Below are 18585 nucleotides of genomic sequence, written 5' to 3' on the forward strand. Positions count from 1 at the left end.
GAAACATACTTCAACCTATGACTGCATCGTGTACTCTGGCCTCGTGGGGGCAGCACTGTCACAGTGTGCATTAAGAGACTACAAACTGTTTCGAGGAATGTGACTTGAATGTAAACAGTGCTCAGTTGCTAAGCTAGTTTACTGTTGTTAACATTATCTGTAGCTAACTACGTTTGATACTGTCGCCGCTGGTTTGCACAGAAGTATGGATTAACGATCCATTCCTCGAGCTGTGATGGCACAAACACACTGATTCCATATCTGCAGTAACCCGCTCTCTGTTGTCATTTGGTTGCATACATGGTGAGTAGCTTCCTGGACGGTCAGTGAACCCGTTGCTTCAGCAAGGCCAAATAGACACAGCTACCGTGAGCTAATTGTCGTGATGGATCTAACCCACATTTTTAAGTAACAGTAGAGAAGAAAGAGATGTGTGTGTGTGTGTGAAAATCCCTAGAGCAACTAGAATTAAACTGAAACACTTCCTTGTCAGGAGTTAGCTCGGCAGTTCCTGTTATTAGACAGACCATGCAACACTGTTAGCAAGTGACCAACAGTTTGCTGTAATTTTTTAATTATAGATTCATATTCTGTCATCATGACCAAGGACATCGTTGTTGGAGATGAATTACCAGACTGGGTGGGAGCCAAGGAGTTTTACCAGAAATATGACCCAAAAGAGGTGATTGGCAGGTGAGTCCAGCAAGATACACTGGCATGTGATCTCACTTGTCTGTTGGGATGATTAAAAAACATTCTGTACTCTGTATCAATGGCATCTCAGGGGTGTGAGCAGTGTGGTGCGCAGGTGTGTGCACAGACATACGGGTCAAGAGTTGGCAGTGAAGATTATTGAGATCACCGCAGAGAAGATGACAGTTCAGCAGCTGGAGGAGGTGAAAACATCTACGCTGAAGGAGATCCAAGTCCTCAACATGGTGAAGGGACACTCTTCAGTCAGTATGTTATTCTGCTCTTTTGATAAGCAAGACACTTTCATTTTCTGTTCTCGGAGGTTAAAAAGTGATAAAACCTTTTTTTGTGTTCTGTTGATTCCCTTTAGTCACTCTTATCGATTCCTATGAGTCCACAACCTTCATATTTTTGGTGTTTGACCTGTGAGTATTACCACAAATATCTCAAATCCCTTTGTCTTTACAATTCATCCCCTACTAAGTGAGTGAATCATCATGAAATCTTTGTAAGATGGTATCAATCTCGTGTTTTCATTGACAGCATGAGACGAGGAGAGCTATTTGACTACCTCACAGAAAAAGTTACTTTGAGTGAGAAGGAAACCAGGTGAGCTTCAGCATCAACACACAACATCAGCTAATTTAATCTGGCAGCATTTTGAGTCTTTGTACGGCTGGTGTTACGCTCTATAACTGTGTTTCTGCATGTTAAAGCCTCACTTATGCTAAATCATGTGTAATTTATATTTCAGAACATTTTCAAACTTTGACAAAAGCACAGAAGGATACCTGACTCACATTTACACATCACATTCCACATTTCTGCAAGTTGATGTTTTCAGGGCATTGCAAATAAATGCTGCTGCTTGAAAAACAAATCCATTTAATTAAGTAAAATATAAAAGTGTAAAATGTAAAATTGATGCATTTGACATTTACATTTTATAAAAACCCATTGCTCTACAGGAGTATGATGCGAGCCTTGCTGGAGGCTGTGCAGTACCTTCACTCCTTCAACATTGTCCACCGGGACTTAAAGCCTGAAAACATTCTCCTTGATGATCATGGACACATCAAACTGTCAGACTTTGGATTCTCTGTTCAGCTACAACCTGGAGAAAAGCTTAGAGGTACTGTACTATAAAATGAACCAGATTCCTGAAAATCAATATATTGATGATCTGTTCAGATATGTAAATAATTGAGGTTAAAATTATTTATTTTTGCCTTTTATTTAATTTATTATTCTTAATTCTATTTTTATCAGAGCTCTGTGGGACGCCTGGTTACTTGGCCCCTGAAATACTGAAATGTTCAATGGATGAATTGCACACGGGCTATGGCCAAGAGGTCGATCTGTAAGTCTTTTCTTTTGTCAATAACATTTATTTGAGGTAACATTTCAATCCGTATAAGTTTACAAAGCATGATCCCGGGTGTTGTCCTGAATTTTATTTCTAATTCTTGCTTACATGTTTTGATAAATGTGTTGGACAGCTGGGCATGTGGCGTGATCCTTTTCACCTTACTGGCCGGCTCACCACCGTTCTGGCATCGCAAGCAGATGCTGATGCTGAGGATGATCATGGAGGGTCACTATCAGTTCAGCTCACCAGAGTGGGATGACAGGTCTGACACTGTGAAAGATCTGGTAAGCTGATATTCTGTTGACTGAGTTTGAATTTAAACAATAACGTAAATAATGCTGATAATATTCTCCTTTAATTTCTCCTAGTTTAGGTTGAACCATGAAGCTATTGTTTTTGCTGTTTTGTTTGTTAGACAGCAGCATCTACAGTATCACAAGAGTCCTGATTTTCAATAATTTTGCCTGTGTTGCTCAGATATCCAGGCTGCTGGTGCTGGACCCAGCTGTCCGTCTCACTGCTGAGCAAGCTCTAGCACATCCCTTCTTCAGACAGTACCAGAAGGAGGATGTGCGACTCTTCAGTCCCAGAAAGACATTTAGGGTGGGTCACAGCCTCGACTTGGCTTGCTGATTTTAAATTCTTAGCCCCGGAGAAAATATCCTCTCCATTCTCACCTGCTTTCTTTTCTTGCCTCATCAGGTGTTGATAGTGAGCGTGCTGGCCTGTATCAGGATGTACAGCCGTTACCGCAGGGCTCGGCCGCTGACTCGGGAAGTGCTTGCCAGAGATCCGTACTCCCTTCGCGGTGTCCGCAAACTCATCGATGGCTGCGCATTCCGCATCTACGGGCACTGGGTGAAGAAAGGGGAGCAGCAGAACCGAGCCGCCCTCTTTCAGAACACAGCTAAAATCATGCTGCTGGGCCTGGAGGACTTTGAAACTTAAAAAGGTCAACCTCATTCCTAACCACAATGATTTTTTATTTAAACATTTGCATGTGCTGTCATGTAAGTGTTTGTGATGTTGAATTAATGTGTTTATTTTTAAGATGAGGAAATCAGGGCCTGGGATGTTTGTGTGCGTTATTAATGCACACCATGGTTCTGCAAGTCAAGCATGCACATCTTATCTTATCTGCCCTTTGATCCAAGTATGTGGCTGTTTTGAAACTCTTCCTGTCAGGTCATCACGTTTGCAGTGTCACGTTGCAGTAGAGGACACATTGCACAATCATTTGAAATAACACATCACATATAAGTACATCGTGTATTTATGATGTTTCCTGCTGATCATCAGTTATAACTGAGGAGAGGATGTGTTTCAAAGCACTGCGTGGCTGAAGTGGACATTAAAGCACTGTGGTTAATTATTTAAGATGATTCTATACACATAATGTTACAATTTACAGATATTCCAGTGTTAAAAAATCAGTACTAGAAGACATGTGAAACATTCAAGTACAGTATTTAGAGTGTTTTTGGTAGAGTAACTTTCAGCTATTATGCATGCAGGCATTCCTCAATAGGAAACCCACTTAAACTAACTGTGAAAACTATTTGTGACTCTATTTAACCAACACCATTCCATACTCAGTTCATTCTTCAGTTTAATAAGTGGCACTGTTACAGAAAGTGCCTCTCTAAGAAATAGTAATTGTACAAATGCAGATATGATGTACTGTATATGAAAAAACAAGGTTTTATTGATAATAAAACTAATGTTTGAGCTTGATTTGTCAAATTCTTTGTGATCACTTATTTGAAATCAACATATCTCCACCATTATTTTTTGACCTTGTGGTTGGGCATTGGTGAATCTAGTGCACTGTTGTGCTGATCTGCAATGTCTTTCATTCGCTGATCTAGTTGTCCAGACACAAGCACCATCTGCTCTCTGACCTCTTTCTCGATCAGTGCCTTCAGTTCTGATTGTATACCTGAAAATTAGAAAATGAATCAATTAGTTGGGGTGCATTTGACTTAAAAAAGTTATTTTTGCACAGTCAATTTATGATTTGTGATCCTACCGAGTGTGGCTCCCTCTGGTTCTTCGATGGATGCTTCTTGTATTTGAGGAGAGCTGTCTGTCTTGGGGGCTGCTTCTGTTTCTTTTTCAATCACATTTTCAATGTCTGGTGCAATAAAAGTATTAATAAATCTGGTCCAAATTGCTCTAAAATATCAATTCTCAATGTAACAGCATAAAACTTGACTTTTGTGCTACTAAAATTGCTGTTACCCTGTAATAATTACCTGGAGCAGATGAATCTTCCATGGTGGGTTCATCCTGATCTTGGGTCTCAGAGTAAGTCAGAGATAAATCAAGTTTTACCTGTGAAAAAATAATACGCAGAGCTCATTATTCCCTCCCGATTTAGTGTCAGTAGACTAAAGTGAAGTTGAATAAAAATAAATGTTAGCAGAAGTTGCTTGAAACAATTTGTGCAGAATAACTAATTTCCAATTCTTACCTGTGGGGTGAAAATATATTTGTAGAGTTTGTAGTGTCTCAGATAGCTGTTATGGATGTACTTAAATATACATTCCACCTCCTCAGAGCTAAACAGGTTGATACTGAAGGGGGGGCGCTGTAGTGGGGGAACACAGAGAAGCATCGGAATGAAATATTACTTTCATTAGAATTCATAGGTTTTATAATAATATTCTGAGTTAAAAGACTTTTTAAAAGATTGTTTTACAGACCCTGACTGAGTGACAGAGAAGTAGATCCTTGCAGTATTTGAAACACTGTTCTATGTTGTTGAGTGGATTTTCTGCAAGACAGGAGTTCCAAACAGATCTTGTATAAAAGTTAAGAAACATTTAAATTAATTATCTGCAGTGTACTTTGATTTCATCATCCAACTACACTGCAGTGATAATAATATGACTTTTCTTACCAATGTTAACCTCATGGATGGACTTGATGATGGACAAGAGAGCCGAGCTTTGTTCCTTTTTAAAGTTGCACTTTCTGCAAAAAAGCACAGTTTGTACATACATCTCCAGCAGAACTCCTCTTTTTGGTTCAGGGAGGACGACTCCAAACACACTGCATAAAGCACTGCCACAGAAAAGAAAAAGTAAGTGTCATTGCTGTGCATGTCATTGTGTTAAAATAGATGGATGTGTTTCTATTCATAAATGGACAGAAACCTCTCCAGATCAGGAATGGACTGTATTTTGCCTATCTCCTCCATTTCATGGTAGCTTACATCTGTCCTGCAAACACCCAGGGAATGGATTCTGTGTTAGATAGTATGTGTAATAATGCAAGACGAAAAGAAAGCATCAAACAATCAAAATGAACATAATCCAAATTATAGGCGCAGCTCTCACCATAGCATCACTTTAGCTTTCACGGCCTGTGGTACCTACATGATAAAACAATGTATTGTAAGGCAGTTCTTAACAGAATAGCTGTATCCAGTGTAAACTATAATATGAATCTTTAGATTGTAATCATGTGATTAAAAAACAGAAACGGTATTAATGACATTTTAATTAATTTAAATTTTACCTGGCAGTAAAGTGAGGCCAACATGTAACGAAACTAAACTTGAGGAGCCTACCTTTGTTTTCGTATCCATTTTTTTTTTACATTTATTTTGCAAAAAATGAGAAATCTGTAGAGTCTGACCGCTGAAAAACAGAAGAAGTGCGATTGATTTGGTTGTAACACAGACTACTCAACGCATTTGTCAAAAAATACATTTTGTAGTTAAAAAGGATCAAGTCTTTGTTTTTTGTTTTTGTTTGTGTTTTAACAAATACAGGTATTTAACGAAACCTTACATGGCTAAACAGGCTGTAATGAAGCTGGATCATTTCCTGTTTGGCTACCTCGCTGTATCCTAGCAACGCATACCCCCCCTTTTTGGGTGAGACTTTGTAGGGCGATTTGTGGTCACTGCTGCGGCTTCCGTGTTTTACTATTTACGCCTGGGTAACTGATGCAGACTGCTGACTTTGTTGTGTAAATGGAGGGACAGGAGCAGGTCCCCTTTCCTGTGTCTTCTTGTCTGACGTTTCAACTGTAACACTCAGCTTCTCCATAAAGCAGTCATGGAAAGCCTGCTTTGCCCCAGAGACTGCCCGTCCGCAGTGACTGAGCGGCGCAGTGCAGTTTAAGAACATTATCCCCTTTTAATCCACTTCGCCTTCTGCTGCATACAGGTGGACAGACGCTCAATGGAGCAGGCAGACACAGTCACACGCCCGCCTCCATATTTAATTGCTTTTTTATTTTGGAAACTGAACAGATTCTCGCATTGAACATTGATGCTGGATTTCATCTGTTGTTTTTAAGTAGCCTATCCTTAATTGTACTGATTATAGTTAGCAGTGAGTCTTTCAGGCAGAAATGGAGGACCCCGATATGAGACAACAGAAGCTTGACAATCAGGTAAATAAACAAGGATTATTTAAGTATTTGACGTCATTTACACATGAAATTGCCCAAATACGTTTTGGTTTATATCAAACTGGTACAAAACTACAATGCACTTCAAATAACCGACAAAGAGATACGCCTAACTACTTTTAAATTGAAAGAGTAGTTTTTTTTATATATGTTTCTTTTCCAAAAATATATAGGATAAATATATTTATCAGCGATATCCACACTGACAATGGAGCAAAGACTGCAACTTGTTTATTGTTCAGGCTAATTAGCTGACAAGTGGTTAAAGCTGAGACAGAGCTTTGCAAATAAATAAAGCTTTCTTGAGTCTTGAGGTCATGCTTCCTGTGTCAGAACCACCTGCTGTGTTCAACATTAAGTCACAGTCTGTTTGTGTGCACTGTACAGTATGTGAGCTACTGGCTTATATCCAGTAGAGTGCTACATACATTACATTACATTACATTACAGTCATTTAGCAGACGCTTTTATCCAAAGCGACTTACAGGAAGTGTATTCAACATAGGTATTCAAGAGAACTACTAGTCACCAGAAGTCATAAGTGCATCTCCTTTCTTAAGCAAGCATCTCAAAGCATAAGCCAGAGCAAAAGTATAGTGCAGAGGCAGATTACTACGAAAGACCAGCGGATAGAACCGGTGGAAGAGGCACTAATAATAACTAATAGTAGCTGTAGTAACCAACTAAAATAGTAGAAAACAGTAACGATGATGGATGGGCACCTGCATTTAAAATGATCCAGAATCAGTAGTATCATCCTTCAGCTGTGTAATTGTTACAACGACAACTCGCTATTTATAATTTAAAATAAAACTGCAACCAACATAATATCTATCATTATATTAGAATGTGATGTTCTAATTCTGAACAAAGGACATGGCTCTAGGTTGTCATTGTACAACATATGGTTGCACAACAAAAATGCAGTCGTTGTCCTTTAACGCTACACAAGAAAAAAATAAATAAAAAAAATAACAGGTCATTCCTGTTGTGCTGTGCATTTTTTGAATTTGCATCATTAGGAATGTAAACAGCAGCAACAAAAACACAGGAGAATACCTGTCCAACTGAATTTCCCCACATATACAGAGATAAGAATCACTATCATCTCTGTAGTTGTATCCCCAGGTATGAACATTGAGTTGACAGTTTGAATTCTAATCCTTATATTCAATTCTCGAACAGCGAACCCTTTTGATGAAAAAGCAACAAAAGAAGAGGGCTGATTCCCAAATGGTAGTAGCCAATCGGGATGCTCGCCAAAGGAGTCGAAAGCACAAAGCCGCCCGCTCTGATGAAACACCTCTGTTGATCCACCAATCCCTCAGCAACGCTTCCCTGAGTGGTTTGTATTAGAATTATTTATTATTCTATGTAGCACTTTTTAAATATAGAAAATCGAATTCCAATGTACAGTTTGATTAAATTCAGTCTCTCAAATTATATTAAATACAAGTTTTTTTGTGTTTTTTTCTGGAGATCAAGTTGAACATGCCCATGATAACCCACTGGATGAGATCACATTAGGGGAATGTGACATGAAAGCAAGCACGACATTTGATGAGATGCCTTCAGAGAATCATGTTACTCCCAAGAAAATGAGCTTGGACATTCAGAAAGAGCCTGAGGTAAACTGGGAGGTGGAGAATGATGGTCAGGCGGAGGGAAAAAAGACAAAGAAGAAAGAAGGGAAAAAAGATAAAGCCAAACGTAAGAATATAGAAAGCAGAATGTTTTATTCTCATGTGATGTCTTCGTGTTTATTTTTGTAAGTATGTGTGTGTGTACAAATTACTTACGCAATTTCAAGGATTCAAATAGTGTATTATGTGTACAAATGTATGCACACATACATTGGGCCCTCAGTGGTCTGTGACTGCATGGGGCTGTGCATGTTTGTGTGCATGCACATAAAGCGCGATACTTTGCTTTAATAAATGATTCATCAGCAATCAGCTGCTGTGCTTTCCATCAGAGACGGAACAGAACGATGAAAAGGAAAAGGAGAAAAAGGAGAAAAAAACTAAGAAGAAAGAAAAAGTGAAAGAATCTGATGACCAACAGAAGACAAACAAGACAACCAAACAAGAGCGGAAAAGTAACATCAATGTTTAATTTATTATTAACTTATCTAACTTACCTAACTTACAGTTGTAAACGTAAAATTGTATTTAATATCATAAATACATATTACTAAATGTAACAGCTTTTATAGCGTCTGTCTCCTCTTTTTCAGAGAATCACTTGCAGGAGGTTTCATCCCAGGAGTTTCAACTCCCTACAACCGAGGGGACAGAGTCAGTGGTGGAGGTGGAAAGTCCAAAGAAGAACAAACGTGACGAAAGCGACAATGAAGAAGGGACCCAGAGGCCTGTCCTTCAATCGCCTAAGAAGAAAAAACAACTCGACACATGTGAGTGATAATCTAATCATGTGCATTTTATGATAAACAAAAATGTAAAGGTGTTGTAAGGAATACATTTGTGTGTGTTATTATACAGCCAGGTGCCAAATAAGTGAAGAGAGCAAAGAAGATGAACCCCAGGAAAAGGTGAAAAAGGAAAAGAAGACAAAGAAAGCCGAAAAAACTAAGCAGAGTCTTGCTTCCCTCAACACCAACTACAGGGAGAGTTCATCTTCAGGCAGTGAATCTAATGAAAGAGTGAGACATTTTAAAGTAAATAAACTGTTGACTGTGTTGTCAAAAGAAACTTAGGCGAGTATGCACCTTATCTAGATGTGTCACAGATTGTGTTTAAAAACGACTAGTGAAATCATTCCAACTCTCATTCCAGCCGACATCTTCAATGTCAGTGGAGGATCTTGAGAAGTTTGCTTTGCGTCCAGCCCCCAGAGATGTGACGATCCAGTGTAGGGTCACCAGGGACAGGAGGGGCATGGAAAAGGGCATGTACCCGACGTACTACCTCCACATGGAGAAGACGGATGGCAAAAATGTAGGCACTTCTGCACAATTTGAACCCAATCATTGTGCACATTGATTTAAGCTCTGATTGCATGATCCTGTTTTCTTGAGCTTTCATATTTCTATAAAAGTCCTTTTCATTGTCTGTTCCAAAAAATATGTTTTTTCGTTCATCCCCAGGTTTTCCTAATGGCAGGCAGAAAAAGGAAGAAGTGCAAAACATCGAACTATCTCATCTCAACTGACCCGACAAATCTGTCCAGAGAGACAAACTGCTACATAGGGAAACTAAGGTATAACTTTCTATTTCTACCATGAGAAAGAACTCAAAACCAAAAATATCTGATTTACTTAAATACCTACAAGTGAATTCTCTGATCTTGGGATAATGAAACCCTTTAAAAAAACCTTCAGAAAACATTTAAGAATCCACTGTCATCCAACTAAAACTACGTGGTTCTCAAAACTGGACCTGAAGTACTTATTTATGGCCCACAATCTGACTTGATATAGCAGGAAAAGCACTGATGTAACTAATAACACTAACAATGTGTCTGTTCCATTTGAGTTTTTCAGTAAGCCTGAGCCAGCATGCATAACACCAGTTCCCTTGCACTAAAACACCTGAAATGGAATAGAGCCATCAGTAATAATATTATTTACACCTTGGATTTTCCTGCTATGTTGTGTCATAATATCTGCCATGAAAAGGGTCTCTTGATGGATTATTTGGAAGTGTTTATTGGAAATGTTTCCCTTTTTTTAGTATTTTGGGAATTTCTCCATGATTTGTAATGAGCCAGTAATTTTGCCTGGAATTGAATACTCCCAGCTGTTGTCTTCCTTAATTAAGACATGGTTGATATTTTGATCTCTCACCTTATAGACGATTCCAGATCATGAATCTGATCAGACTAATTTGTTTCAGGTCCAATGTCCTGGGTACAAAGTTCACAGTCTATGATGGAGGTGAAAACCCTGAGAAAAAGCCGTTCATCAAAGAGTGTGAATCAGTGCGGCAAGAGCTGGCAGCAATTTGTTATGTAAGTTCAAATTTAACTCTATACACATTCCACTTAATAAAGCATATTAATGAGATAAAACCTGTAATAAACTTGGCTATCATGTTCCAGGAGACTAATGTGCTGGGATTCAAGGGTCCTAGGAAAATGACAGTGGTCATCCCTGGCATGTTGGAGAACGATGAAAGAGTGTCCATTCGTCCCAAAAATGTATGTTTACATTTTTTTTGATCCTTTTGATGATGTTGATTAAGTGTGAAATATGTCAGAGGGACTAAAATATTATCTTATTACAGGAATCTGAGACTCTATTGGTCCGCCATGCGAACAGCCACACAGACAAACTCGTCACACTGCTGAACAAATCCCCAAGCTGGAACGAACAGACTCAGTCATATGTGCTTAACTTCCACGGTCGTGTCACCCAGGCCTCCGTCAAAAACTTCCAGATCATCCACCCTGACAACGGTAAGATGTGACTTTCTCCCTCTATTGTCAACCACAAGCAAAAATTGCTACCTGGTCTTCATTCCTAACTTCACAGTCATCTGTTTCCTCTCTTTCTGCCCAGAGGATTACATAGTGATGCAGTTTGGACGTGTGGCAGAGGATGTCTTCTCCATGGATTACAGTTTCCCCTTGTGTGCACTGCAAGCCTTTGCCATCACCCTGTCCTCATTTGATGGTAAACTGGCTTGTGAGTGAGCCACGCTGGTGTGCCTCAAGTGCTTATCCAGATCACTGATCTAAATAGAAACTTACAATTGAAGTCAAAACTATACCCATAATTTTACACAGGGTCATTTTTCATATTTTGTATCCTGGTGCATTGTAACACTTTGTATACACTAAATATGGAAAATACATGCCATAGACCTAGACTTCAGAGGGGACTTGTTTTATAGGTCCAGTATTATTTTACAGCAGATTTTATATTGAAGTGGAATAAGTTATTTAAATTAATTTAACTGTCTTTCTTTCTATATTTGCCAGCTAGGTAAAGGACTCCTGCAATTAAATATTGAGGACAACTGTGTAAATACTACCAGGGAAATATTAAATGTGAATAATACAAGTGCTGCAAGTCTATGTTTTAAAAAAAAATTATAAATAGATAGTGTCTACTGGGTTGAATTTTAATATTATGATTCAAAATTTTTTTCCAAAGCCATAACAACTTAGTGCTGCTTTAATCATCCACTCAAATCTTCATCAGATTACGTGTTATCTAAAGCCAAAAGTTACATTTATGACTTTATACCGTCATCTTTAGCCTCTTTATCAGAAATAAGGAAGCATTCTTATCAAAATACTGAAAAAAACGGAAAAAAAGCACTTATATCAGATACTGCGGACAAATTACAGAGAAATACAACCATATGAGGGTTTCTGCTCTTGCACAATCTAAAGAGCACGTTTTCAACAGAATGTTCACACTACTTCACATGAGGGGGACAGAAAGTCATTTAGGTTTCAGCTAATAAAAATAGGCCTCCTTTATGCTGTGTGGTGAAGTGAAGTGAAGCGATCAGAAGTTTGCAGATATTTTGGATAGCAAAACCCCAAATTAAACTGAAACCTGTGTTATCACATTGACATGACCGTCTCTGTGGTAACATGATGTTTACTTGTTTCTTTTTCAGATGCTCTCTGCAACATATATATAAAAGGAGCCTTAAGAGTATGGCCCTCTTTTAATTTTAACCTTTGCTACAAGTGCAACAAGTGATGAAGTTGACACACTGACAATACCTTGCCCCCTTGGGCAACAAATCAACAGTTTTGCATTTAATTAAACCGTGTTTTGTCCTGAAACTTGCTGACGTCCTCTTGATCAACTGCAAAATGATTTAATGCACTTCAACCTAACACCGAGAGACAGTCTGCTGGTCTACTAGTGTAAGTTATAAACTCTAAATCAACAAAATTGTGAACCTAAGAGGGAGACACTGTCAGCTTCTATCTTTTATAGGATCACCCCAACACACAACCAACATTCAGCTGATCTCCTGTCGCTGCTCTACACATTGCACAACTTTGCATCATTGCATAATTGCTGACAGCTGTACAATGGTTTTCAAATCTAAAATAGACTATTATATATAATCTTGTAAGTGACACAACAATTCATATTCCAGTTTCAGGTAACTCGACTTGAAAAAGAGAATCACCAATAAGATCACCCGATGTTTTGTCGGACATTTTTTTGAAAAAATCAGGTAACATTAAATCATTAAAGTTATCACCTGAGTACACCAGCATGAAGTAAGACTTCGCATGTAGGCATTTAAGTGCTTACATACTAAAAGGAGCCTCACAACGATCACCAGGCATAAACTGTATTCCTCAACGTATGTCTAGCTCAGTGGAACAGCCGCAAATATTAAGCTTAAATACATTCACATAAGTCACTTTTGTTTGTTATCTAGCGTTGAAGATGTGATTTGTCAGTTCAGTGCATAAATAGTGCCACATGGCAAATTTTAGATGGACATCCCCGCACTATTGAAGGTTTTTATCCGTGCTAAAAACATATTTTTATTTATTTTCACAAAGTTTGTAATGTTATGTCTTTACATGCAATGTAAAAGAAGAGTCAAAAATAATAAATGAAACTATACTGTCCTAAGAATAACTTCTGTGTAGAATAAGATTTATATATGCACAATCACACTCAGGTACACAACTAATGTCCGTAGAAATGGGTATATTTCATTGTTCCCCCCTTTAATGTGAATAAGGTCCATGATAAAAATTTGTGTGATTTAAGTAATGTGATGTTTAGCAGCTATATTTCCTAATCTGCAGATGTATTACTTTACAGGAGCATTTGTTTCACAAATTTTTGTTTGCAGAGCTTGAGGAGTTCATGCAGTAATTTGTTTTGTAACAAGTTGAGTTTCACCATTGCATGCGTTTGTGTTTTTATCTTATTGGTTCATAGATCAAAATAAATCTCACCACAGTGCTGACATCACATGACTGTTTTCCAGCTATGTGCCTTTCCAATCGGTTACCATCAGTGAAGAGATCTAAAGGACACTGAAAGAATAAATGTAAAACATTTATAGACTCAAAGCATTTTCTTTTTTAATTTGTTTGAATTGCAAGGTCTGATATTGAAAAAAATACTATTGTTAAACCAAATTTCATGCTAAGAACCAAATGCAGTGCATAGTGTGATAGATTATAGGGTTGTGATGTGAGATTCAACATTATATTTGGTTAAACCGAAGCCTTACCCCTTTCACCGACTTTCCTTTTACAACTGCTCTTTTAAAATAGCACATCCTCTCCCCGCAGAGATGTGAATGATAGCCATCAGTGTGCACCGACTGATACCTCCCTCTTCAGTTTTCATTAAAAACAGTTTAAACGAGAGCTTCAGGGCAGCATGACTATATGAAGACCTCTCATGGCTGAAATAATGTCTGGATCGTCTGGTTTGATGGATTGTAGCTCTCAACCGTGGCTGAAGCTGCTGTTCGGGTTTCTGCTTGTATCTACCAACATTGTCTGTCTGCATGGAAATCTTATCACAGGTAAAATCTGAGTCAGTTTTATTTTGTTTTATGTAATAAGAAAATCATGATGATCAGATTGCTTGATTGTACGATCATTTGCACGTTGCTTAGGACAAAAGCCAAATGAATAACCGTAAAATGTAAATATAAGATGCTTTAAAAACTATAAAACAACATGCAAACTAAAGTTAGAATAAATGACTCAGGCTTTGTTATACTTTGAAGGACCTCAGCTTTTTAGATCTTTATTAGATCTTAGACCTAATGGGAAAAGTTGGCTAATGTTTCTTATTATAAAGGGAAAGGTATATATCTTTTATTAATGTTGTGATGTAAGGTTTTTTATTTTACAATAAACCAGTATACATGCACTTTTAGATGCCAGTTGGTCAATAATAAATGTTGACGTTTTGCTCATTTTACAGTAACCAATTAAAGGATAAGTTCATATTTTTTAGGGTCTATCCTAAAACATAACCAACATTTCTATATGGACATTGAAAGCGTTATTGGTCTCAGTAACTGTTTCTCTTTTCCACACTGGCCACAAAGAGCTTCCCTCTTAAAGCTACTTTAATAGAAGAGTTGGGGGACTATCTTTTAAATCTGCAGTTTTTAATATTGTAAGTAAAAAGGTTTTTTTCAATAAAACATTATACGTACAGTTTAAAATGTCATTTAGTCATCAGTAGTGTTTCTTTAACTGGATGGTACGCATAAAAAACCTACATGTTTAAAAGAAAAGGCTTCAAATACAAAGAGCATTATTCACCAACTAAAGGGATCCTTAACCAAAAGGGGGTACAAAGTTAAATCTCTGCTTTGATTCCTGAAAGTCCCAATAAAACATTGCCTGTATATCTTTTAGGTGTGGACCACGATATTCACTGTGTGAATGATTACCTGTTCACCATCAACTGCTCCCTAAGAATCGCAACATCACCAAACTACTCAGGCAGCAACAGGTCCTACTGGCTCACATTCGTAGAAACATTTGAAAAGTGAGGCTTTTTATTTCCTGGCATTTATAAAAAATGGATGACCTTAAACGTGATGTTGATATTGTGTTTCATTACTGTTTTGTGCAGATACGAGTTTGACTGTATGCTGACAAAGATCAATGAGGATTACTTCTGCAGCCTAAAGAAATCCCAACCAATGCCTGATGATGCCTTATATCCTGGGATCTTTATGGATGCAGATAGTTTTAACATTTCAGTTTGTCACAGCCAAAATGATGAGTCTAAAATCTGTGAGCAGCTGGTTGTCGAATATGAGCCTGTGGAAAACAGTAAGGAACACACTGGTTTTGGTCGGTTTTCAAAACCAGAATCACAGAACACATTAATCTATAAAAATACAGATGTATGTTTATTTAAGACCTGCCTTTTGTGTGTGTTTGTCTTTAATGTGTGTTCTCTCTAGTTAAACCAAACGCACCATCCAACCTCACAGTCAGCCACAACTCAAGTCAACACCACTTCACCTGGAAAAGTACCTATAAGAATTATGAGACTTACACCGGTCTTGTTCGCAACCTCAAGTTCCAGCTCAATTACTACAAAAGAGGAGACAAACATAACGTGAGATTCAATGATAAACAAACGAGAATGGTGTGATCTTTGTTGGGGGGAATAAGAGAATAACATGCTTTTTGGGAAACAGTTCTGGTCTGTTAGAGGCCCGTTTGTGTCAGTTAAAATGTATTGGCAAAGCAATAATCCATTAAAACATGGGAATTGTTTTATCATAGTATACAATAGAGAAATGGACAAATTAGTAATCTAAAGATTAATGAAAACACTTAAAGTTATAACATACAAACCGACGTCACATTGTCGGTTGCTGTTTGTTAACACAGCATTTAAAATTAAAATTCGTCCCTCCTCTCCAGATCAACAAGTGAGCGAGCGAGCTAGAGTGAATTAAGAGAGGGGCTAACATTAGTGAGAACAAAGCCAGGAATCAGAAGAATAAAACTTTATTTTTCTGATTGTTTAACGCCAGTCGCGTTCGAAAGCACCAATAAATAAATAAATCCAACCTCCTCACAAACCTGAGGGAAAGGTGCCTGATTTTTAGTGAATGCATGCTTCACCCTGCTGTGTCCTGTCTGCTCTCTCTGTGTTTCTCATCATTCACTAACTATGAGGGTCCGATATAGCACCACACAGCAGAGACTGAAAGGGGAAACACATACGCATAGAACAACCGCTTTGCATCAGACCATGAAAAGTGCCACATAGGCTACTTTGAGCCCCATGACAAGGCGACAGTGTTTGACCTGGGAACGGGCTGCACACCCCTGATGATTGGCTAGAGGTTGCACCCCCCACGTGCCCTGAAGAGTCCCGAACACAGCAAAATAAGAAGATTTATTTAGTAAATTGTTGCATAATATAGCTTAAATAGCAACAAAAAAAAAAGCTAATCAATGATAAAAAAAATACTGCAATCTGGGATCCTTTTGGTTTGATTTCTTTAACACAAATAACTGAATAACAGGGACACCAATTACACAATTTTGCCTAATGACAAATTAAGACTGAACTCTACATACCTAAATGTACAATTCAGAGTAAACGTTTGCTAGGATTATTAACTGCCAGTGACTCTTATCAGTTTATCACACCAGCCACTTTAGTAGTGATATTAAGTGTTGTCTTTTCAAAGTGCCCATCAGCTACCACTGCAAATGTTAAACATCCTGTGAATCTGGCTGTGAAACAGCTAAATTAAATTAAACTACTATCAGTACACAATCTTGTCCCATGATTATAATGACTCAGTACAGATAATATCTCCTAGGACAGTCAGAATTAAACTTGGTCATACATAAAGCAACTGAAAAATTGTATATTGTAACTATAAACATTTGTCTAATAACATTATTAAATAATGTATCTACTGATCTAACCATCTATCTGCACCTTCCTGTGAACTGTTGTAGTGATTTGATGATGGGACCAACAAATGGGACCCCATACAGGACGTTTCTCTCCTTTACAAAGATTAATGACATTCTACCATATCTATCTATTTCAGATGTTATCGCCTGAAATCAACACAGACTTTTTGTATTATTATTTGGATAATCGGATATTTGATCCACACACGGAGTACGCTGCAAGAGTAAGGTCCAGTCCTAATCTGGCTTCATACAAGGGACAGTGGAGTGACTGGTCCTCAGAGGTTTACTGGAAGACAGTGTCAGCTGTGAAGGGTGAGTCCTCCAAATAGTCATCTGATCTAAGCTTATTGAAGAGGATCTTCATCTTAAGGCAACTTGTTGAGAATGTAGCAACTGTTAATTCATAACTTTTAAAAATCCTCTTTGCATCCAGGCTTACTTATTTGCTGTTCTACTTTTTTTCACATTTTTTCTTCTGTGTCTAAGTCCATACAGAATTCCCATCAAACATACTTGTTTCTGGACTGGGTAAGGTGTTCATCCCCCTTTGTGTGGTGGTGCCAGTCTTCTTACTTCTCTGCTACGCTCCAGTAAAAAAGTAAGTTCCCCTCACAGCTTTTACTCCTAAGTAAACGCCAAAGTACAGTGTAACAAATGCCAATTCCTACAACGAATGCACACAAATATTTTCTTTACGTTACTAACACTTACAGGTGGAGGCAGAGTGCATTCATCCCAACTCCAGCACCCTATTTCCAGACCCTGTACAGTGACTGCCAGGGTGATTTCAAGGTAAGTTTAGCTTAAAACAATTTACTGACAATTATCTCATAACAATTTCCAATTTCCATGACTGATTATAGAGCTGGGTGGTTACACAAGAAAACACAGCAGACATGCTGAAGGCAGAGGAAACACTCCAAATTGACATCTTTACCAAGTGTGAAGTTGTCGAGGAGGAAGAAGAGAGTCAGCTCCAGTTTCACCACCAGTTCACGGAGGGCAGCATATACAGCAATATACCCGACCCGGGCTGCGACACTTCTCTCCTGGGCATCCCGTACGCCGTGAGCACCATGGCTCCGCCTTCACCTCCAGGGAGCTCTCACCAGAGTCTGGCCCTCAGCTCACAGCCGGGGAGCCCTGCTGAAGGAGACTCAGGGTGTTGGCTGGAGAAGGACTCTCCGTGGTACTGCAATGAGTACTGCACCCTGAGCACCTTTCAGCAGAGCAGTCCAGTCATAGAGCACCATGGGAGCCGTTCAACTAAATGCTGCCCAACAGGGATCATCATAAGGGAGGCCAATACTGAAGCATAAGCTGATGAGTTTGTGTATAGTAACTGGACAGTAAAAGTCTGCAGCTGAATTTCAAATAATGTTGTGCCCGAAGTTCAACTACACACATTTACACCATAAATGTAATGCTTAAAGCCAAACATATTTAGCGAATTCTTAATTTGTTTTTAGATGCTTTGCTTTTATAAGATTAGTGTGAATTTATTTGTAAAATGTTTCCACAGTATTATGCATTATGTAGATATTAATTGTATAACTTTTGCTTGAATCAAATGAAAAGAACTGTTAAAAGATAGTTGTCAGACAAAATTCATTTTGACACTTTTGTAAATGACTGAGTAGTTTTTTCTTTGTCTCTGGACCCTTAGTGGTCAAGTTGAGCTGGCTGTATATTTTACTAACGTAATAAATAAAATG

At 38.3% G+C, this 18585-nt stretch overlaps 4 protein-coding genes across 4 annotated transcripts; 3 read left to right on the forward strand and 1 right to left on the reverse strand.

Annotated features, from left to right (window-relative positions):
• Positions 1-58: 58 nt before the first annotated feature.
• phkg2 (phosphorylase kinase, gamma 2 (testis)) lies at positions 59-3015 on the forward strand. The gene is made up of 10 exons (XM_054598795.1): positions 59-303; positions 582-693; positions 785-960; positions 1064-1118; positions 1237-1302; positions 1662-1825; positions 1963-2053; positions 2193-2346; positions 2540-2665; positions 2765-3015. The coding sequence occupies exons 2-10, from the start codon at positions 599-601 to the stop codon at positions 3008-3010; spliced, it is 1173 nt and encodes a 390-aa protein (XP_054454770.1). The 5' UTR covers positions 59-303; positions 582-598; the 3' UTR covers positions 3011-3015.
• Positions 3016-3755: 740 nt separating this feature from the next.
• cfap119 (cilia and flagella associated protein 119) lies at positions 3756-5901 on the reverse strand. Its single transcript, XM_054598796.1, has 10 exons — positions 5860-5901; positions 5637-5706; positions 5404-5438; positions 5221-5286; positions 4965-5128; positions 4768-4838; positions 4536-4652; positions 4318-4396; positions 4092-4196; positions 3756-4001 (listed from the first exon to the last, which is right to left on the reverse strand). The coding sequence occupies exons 2-10, from the start codon at positions 5652-5654 to the stop codon at positions 3847-3849; spliced, it is 810 nt and encodes a 269-aa protein (XP_054454771.1). The 5' UTR covers positions 5655-5706; positions 5860-5901; the 3' UTR covers positions 3756-3846.
• A 109-nt stretch (positions 5902-6010) lies between these two features.
• Positions 6011-11320, forward strand: si:dkey-220f10.4 (tubby protein homolog). The gene is made up of 12 exons (XM_054599233.1): positions 6011-6469; positions 7673-7832; positions 7967-8197; positions 8463-8585; positions 8724-8900; positions 8989-9149; positions 9283-9444; positions 9594-9706; positions 10342-10456; positions 10547-10645; positions 10732-10903; positions 11007-11320. The coding sequence occupies exons 1-12, from the start codon at positions 6428-6430 to the stop codon at positions 11138-11140; spliced, it is 1689 nt and encodes a 562-aa protein (XP_054455208.1). The 5' UTR covers positions 6011-6427; the 3' UTR covers positions 11141-11320.
• A 2533-nt stretch (positions 11321-13853) lies between these two features.
• LOC129091779 (interleukin-21 receptor) lies at positions 13854-18548 on the forward strand. The gene is made up of 8 exons (XM_054599474.1): positions 13854-13977; positions 14828-14960; positions 15048-15250; positions 15385-15542; positions 17005-17182; positions 17357-17468; positions 17584-17662; positions 17734-18548. The coding sequence occupies exons 1-8, from the start codon at positions 13863-13865 to the stop codon at positions 18187-18189; spliced, it is 1434 nt and encodes a 477-aa protein (XP_054455449.1). The 5' UTR covers positions 13854-13862; the 3' UTR covers positions 18190-18548.
• Positions 18549-18585: the final 37 nt, after the last annotated feature.

The sequence above is a fragment of the Anoplopoma fimbria genome, chromosome 5 (assembly GCF_027596085.1).
Source record: "Anoplopoma fimbria isolate UVic2021 breed Golden Eagle Sablefish chromosome 5, Afim_UVic_2022, whole genome shotgun sequence".
Taxonomy (NCBI): domain Eukaryota; kingdom Metazoa; phylum Chordata; class Actinopteri; order Perciformes; family Anoplopomatidae; genus Anoplopoma; species Anoplopoma fimbria.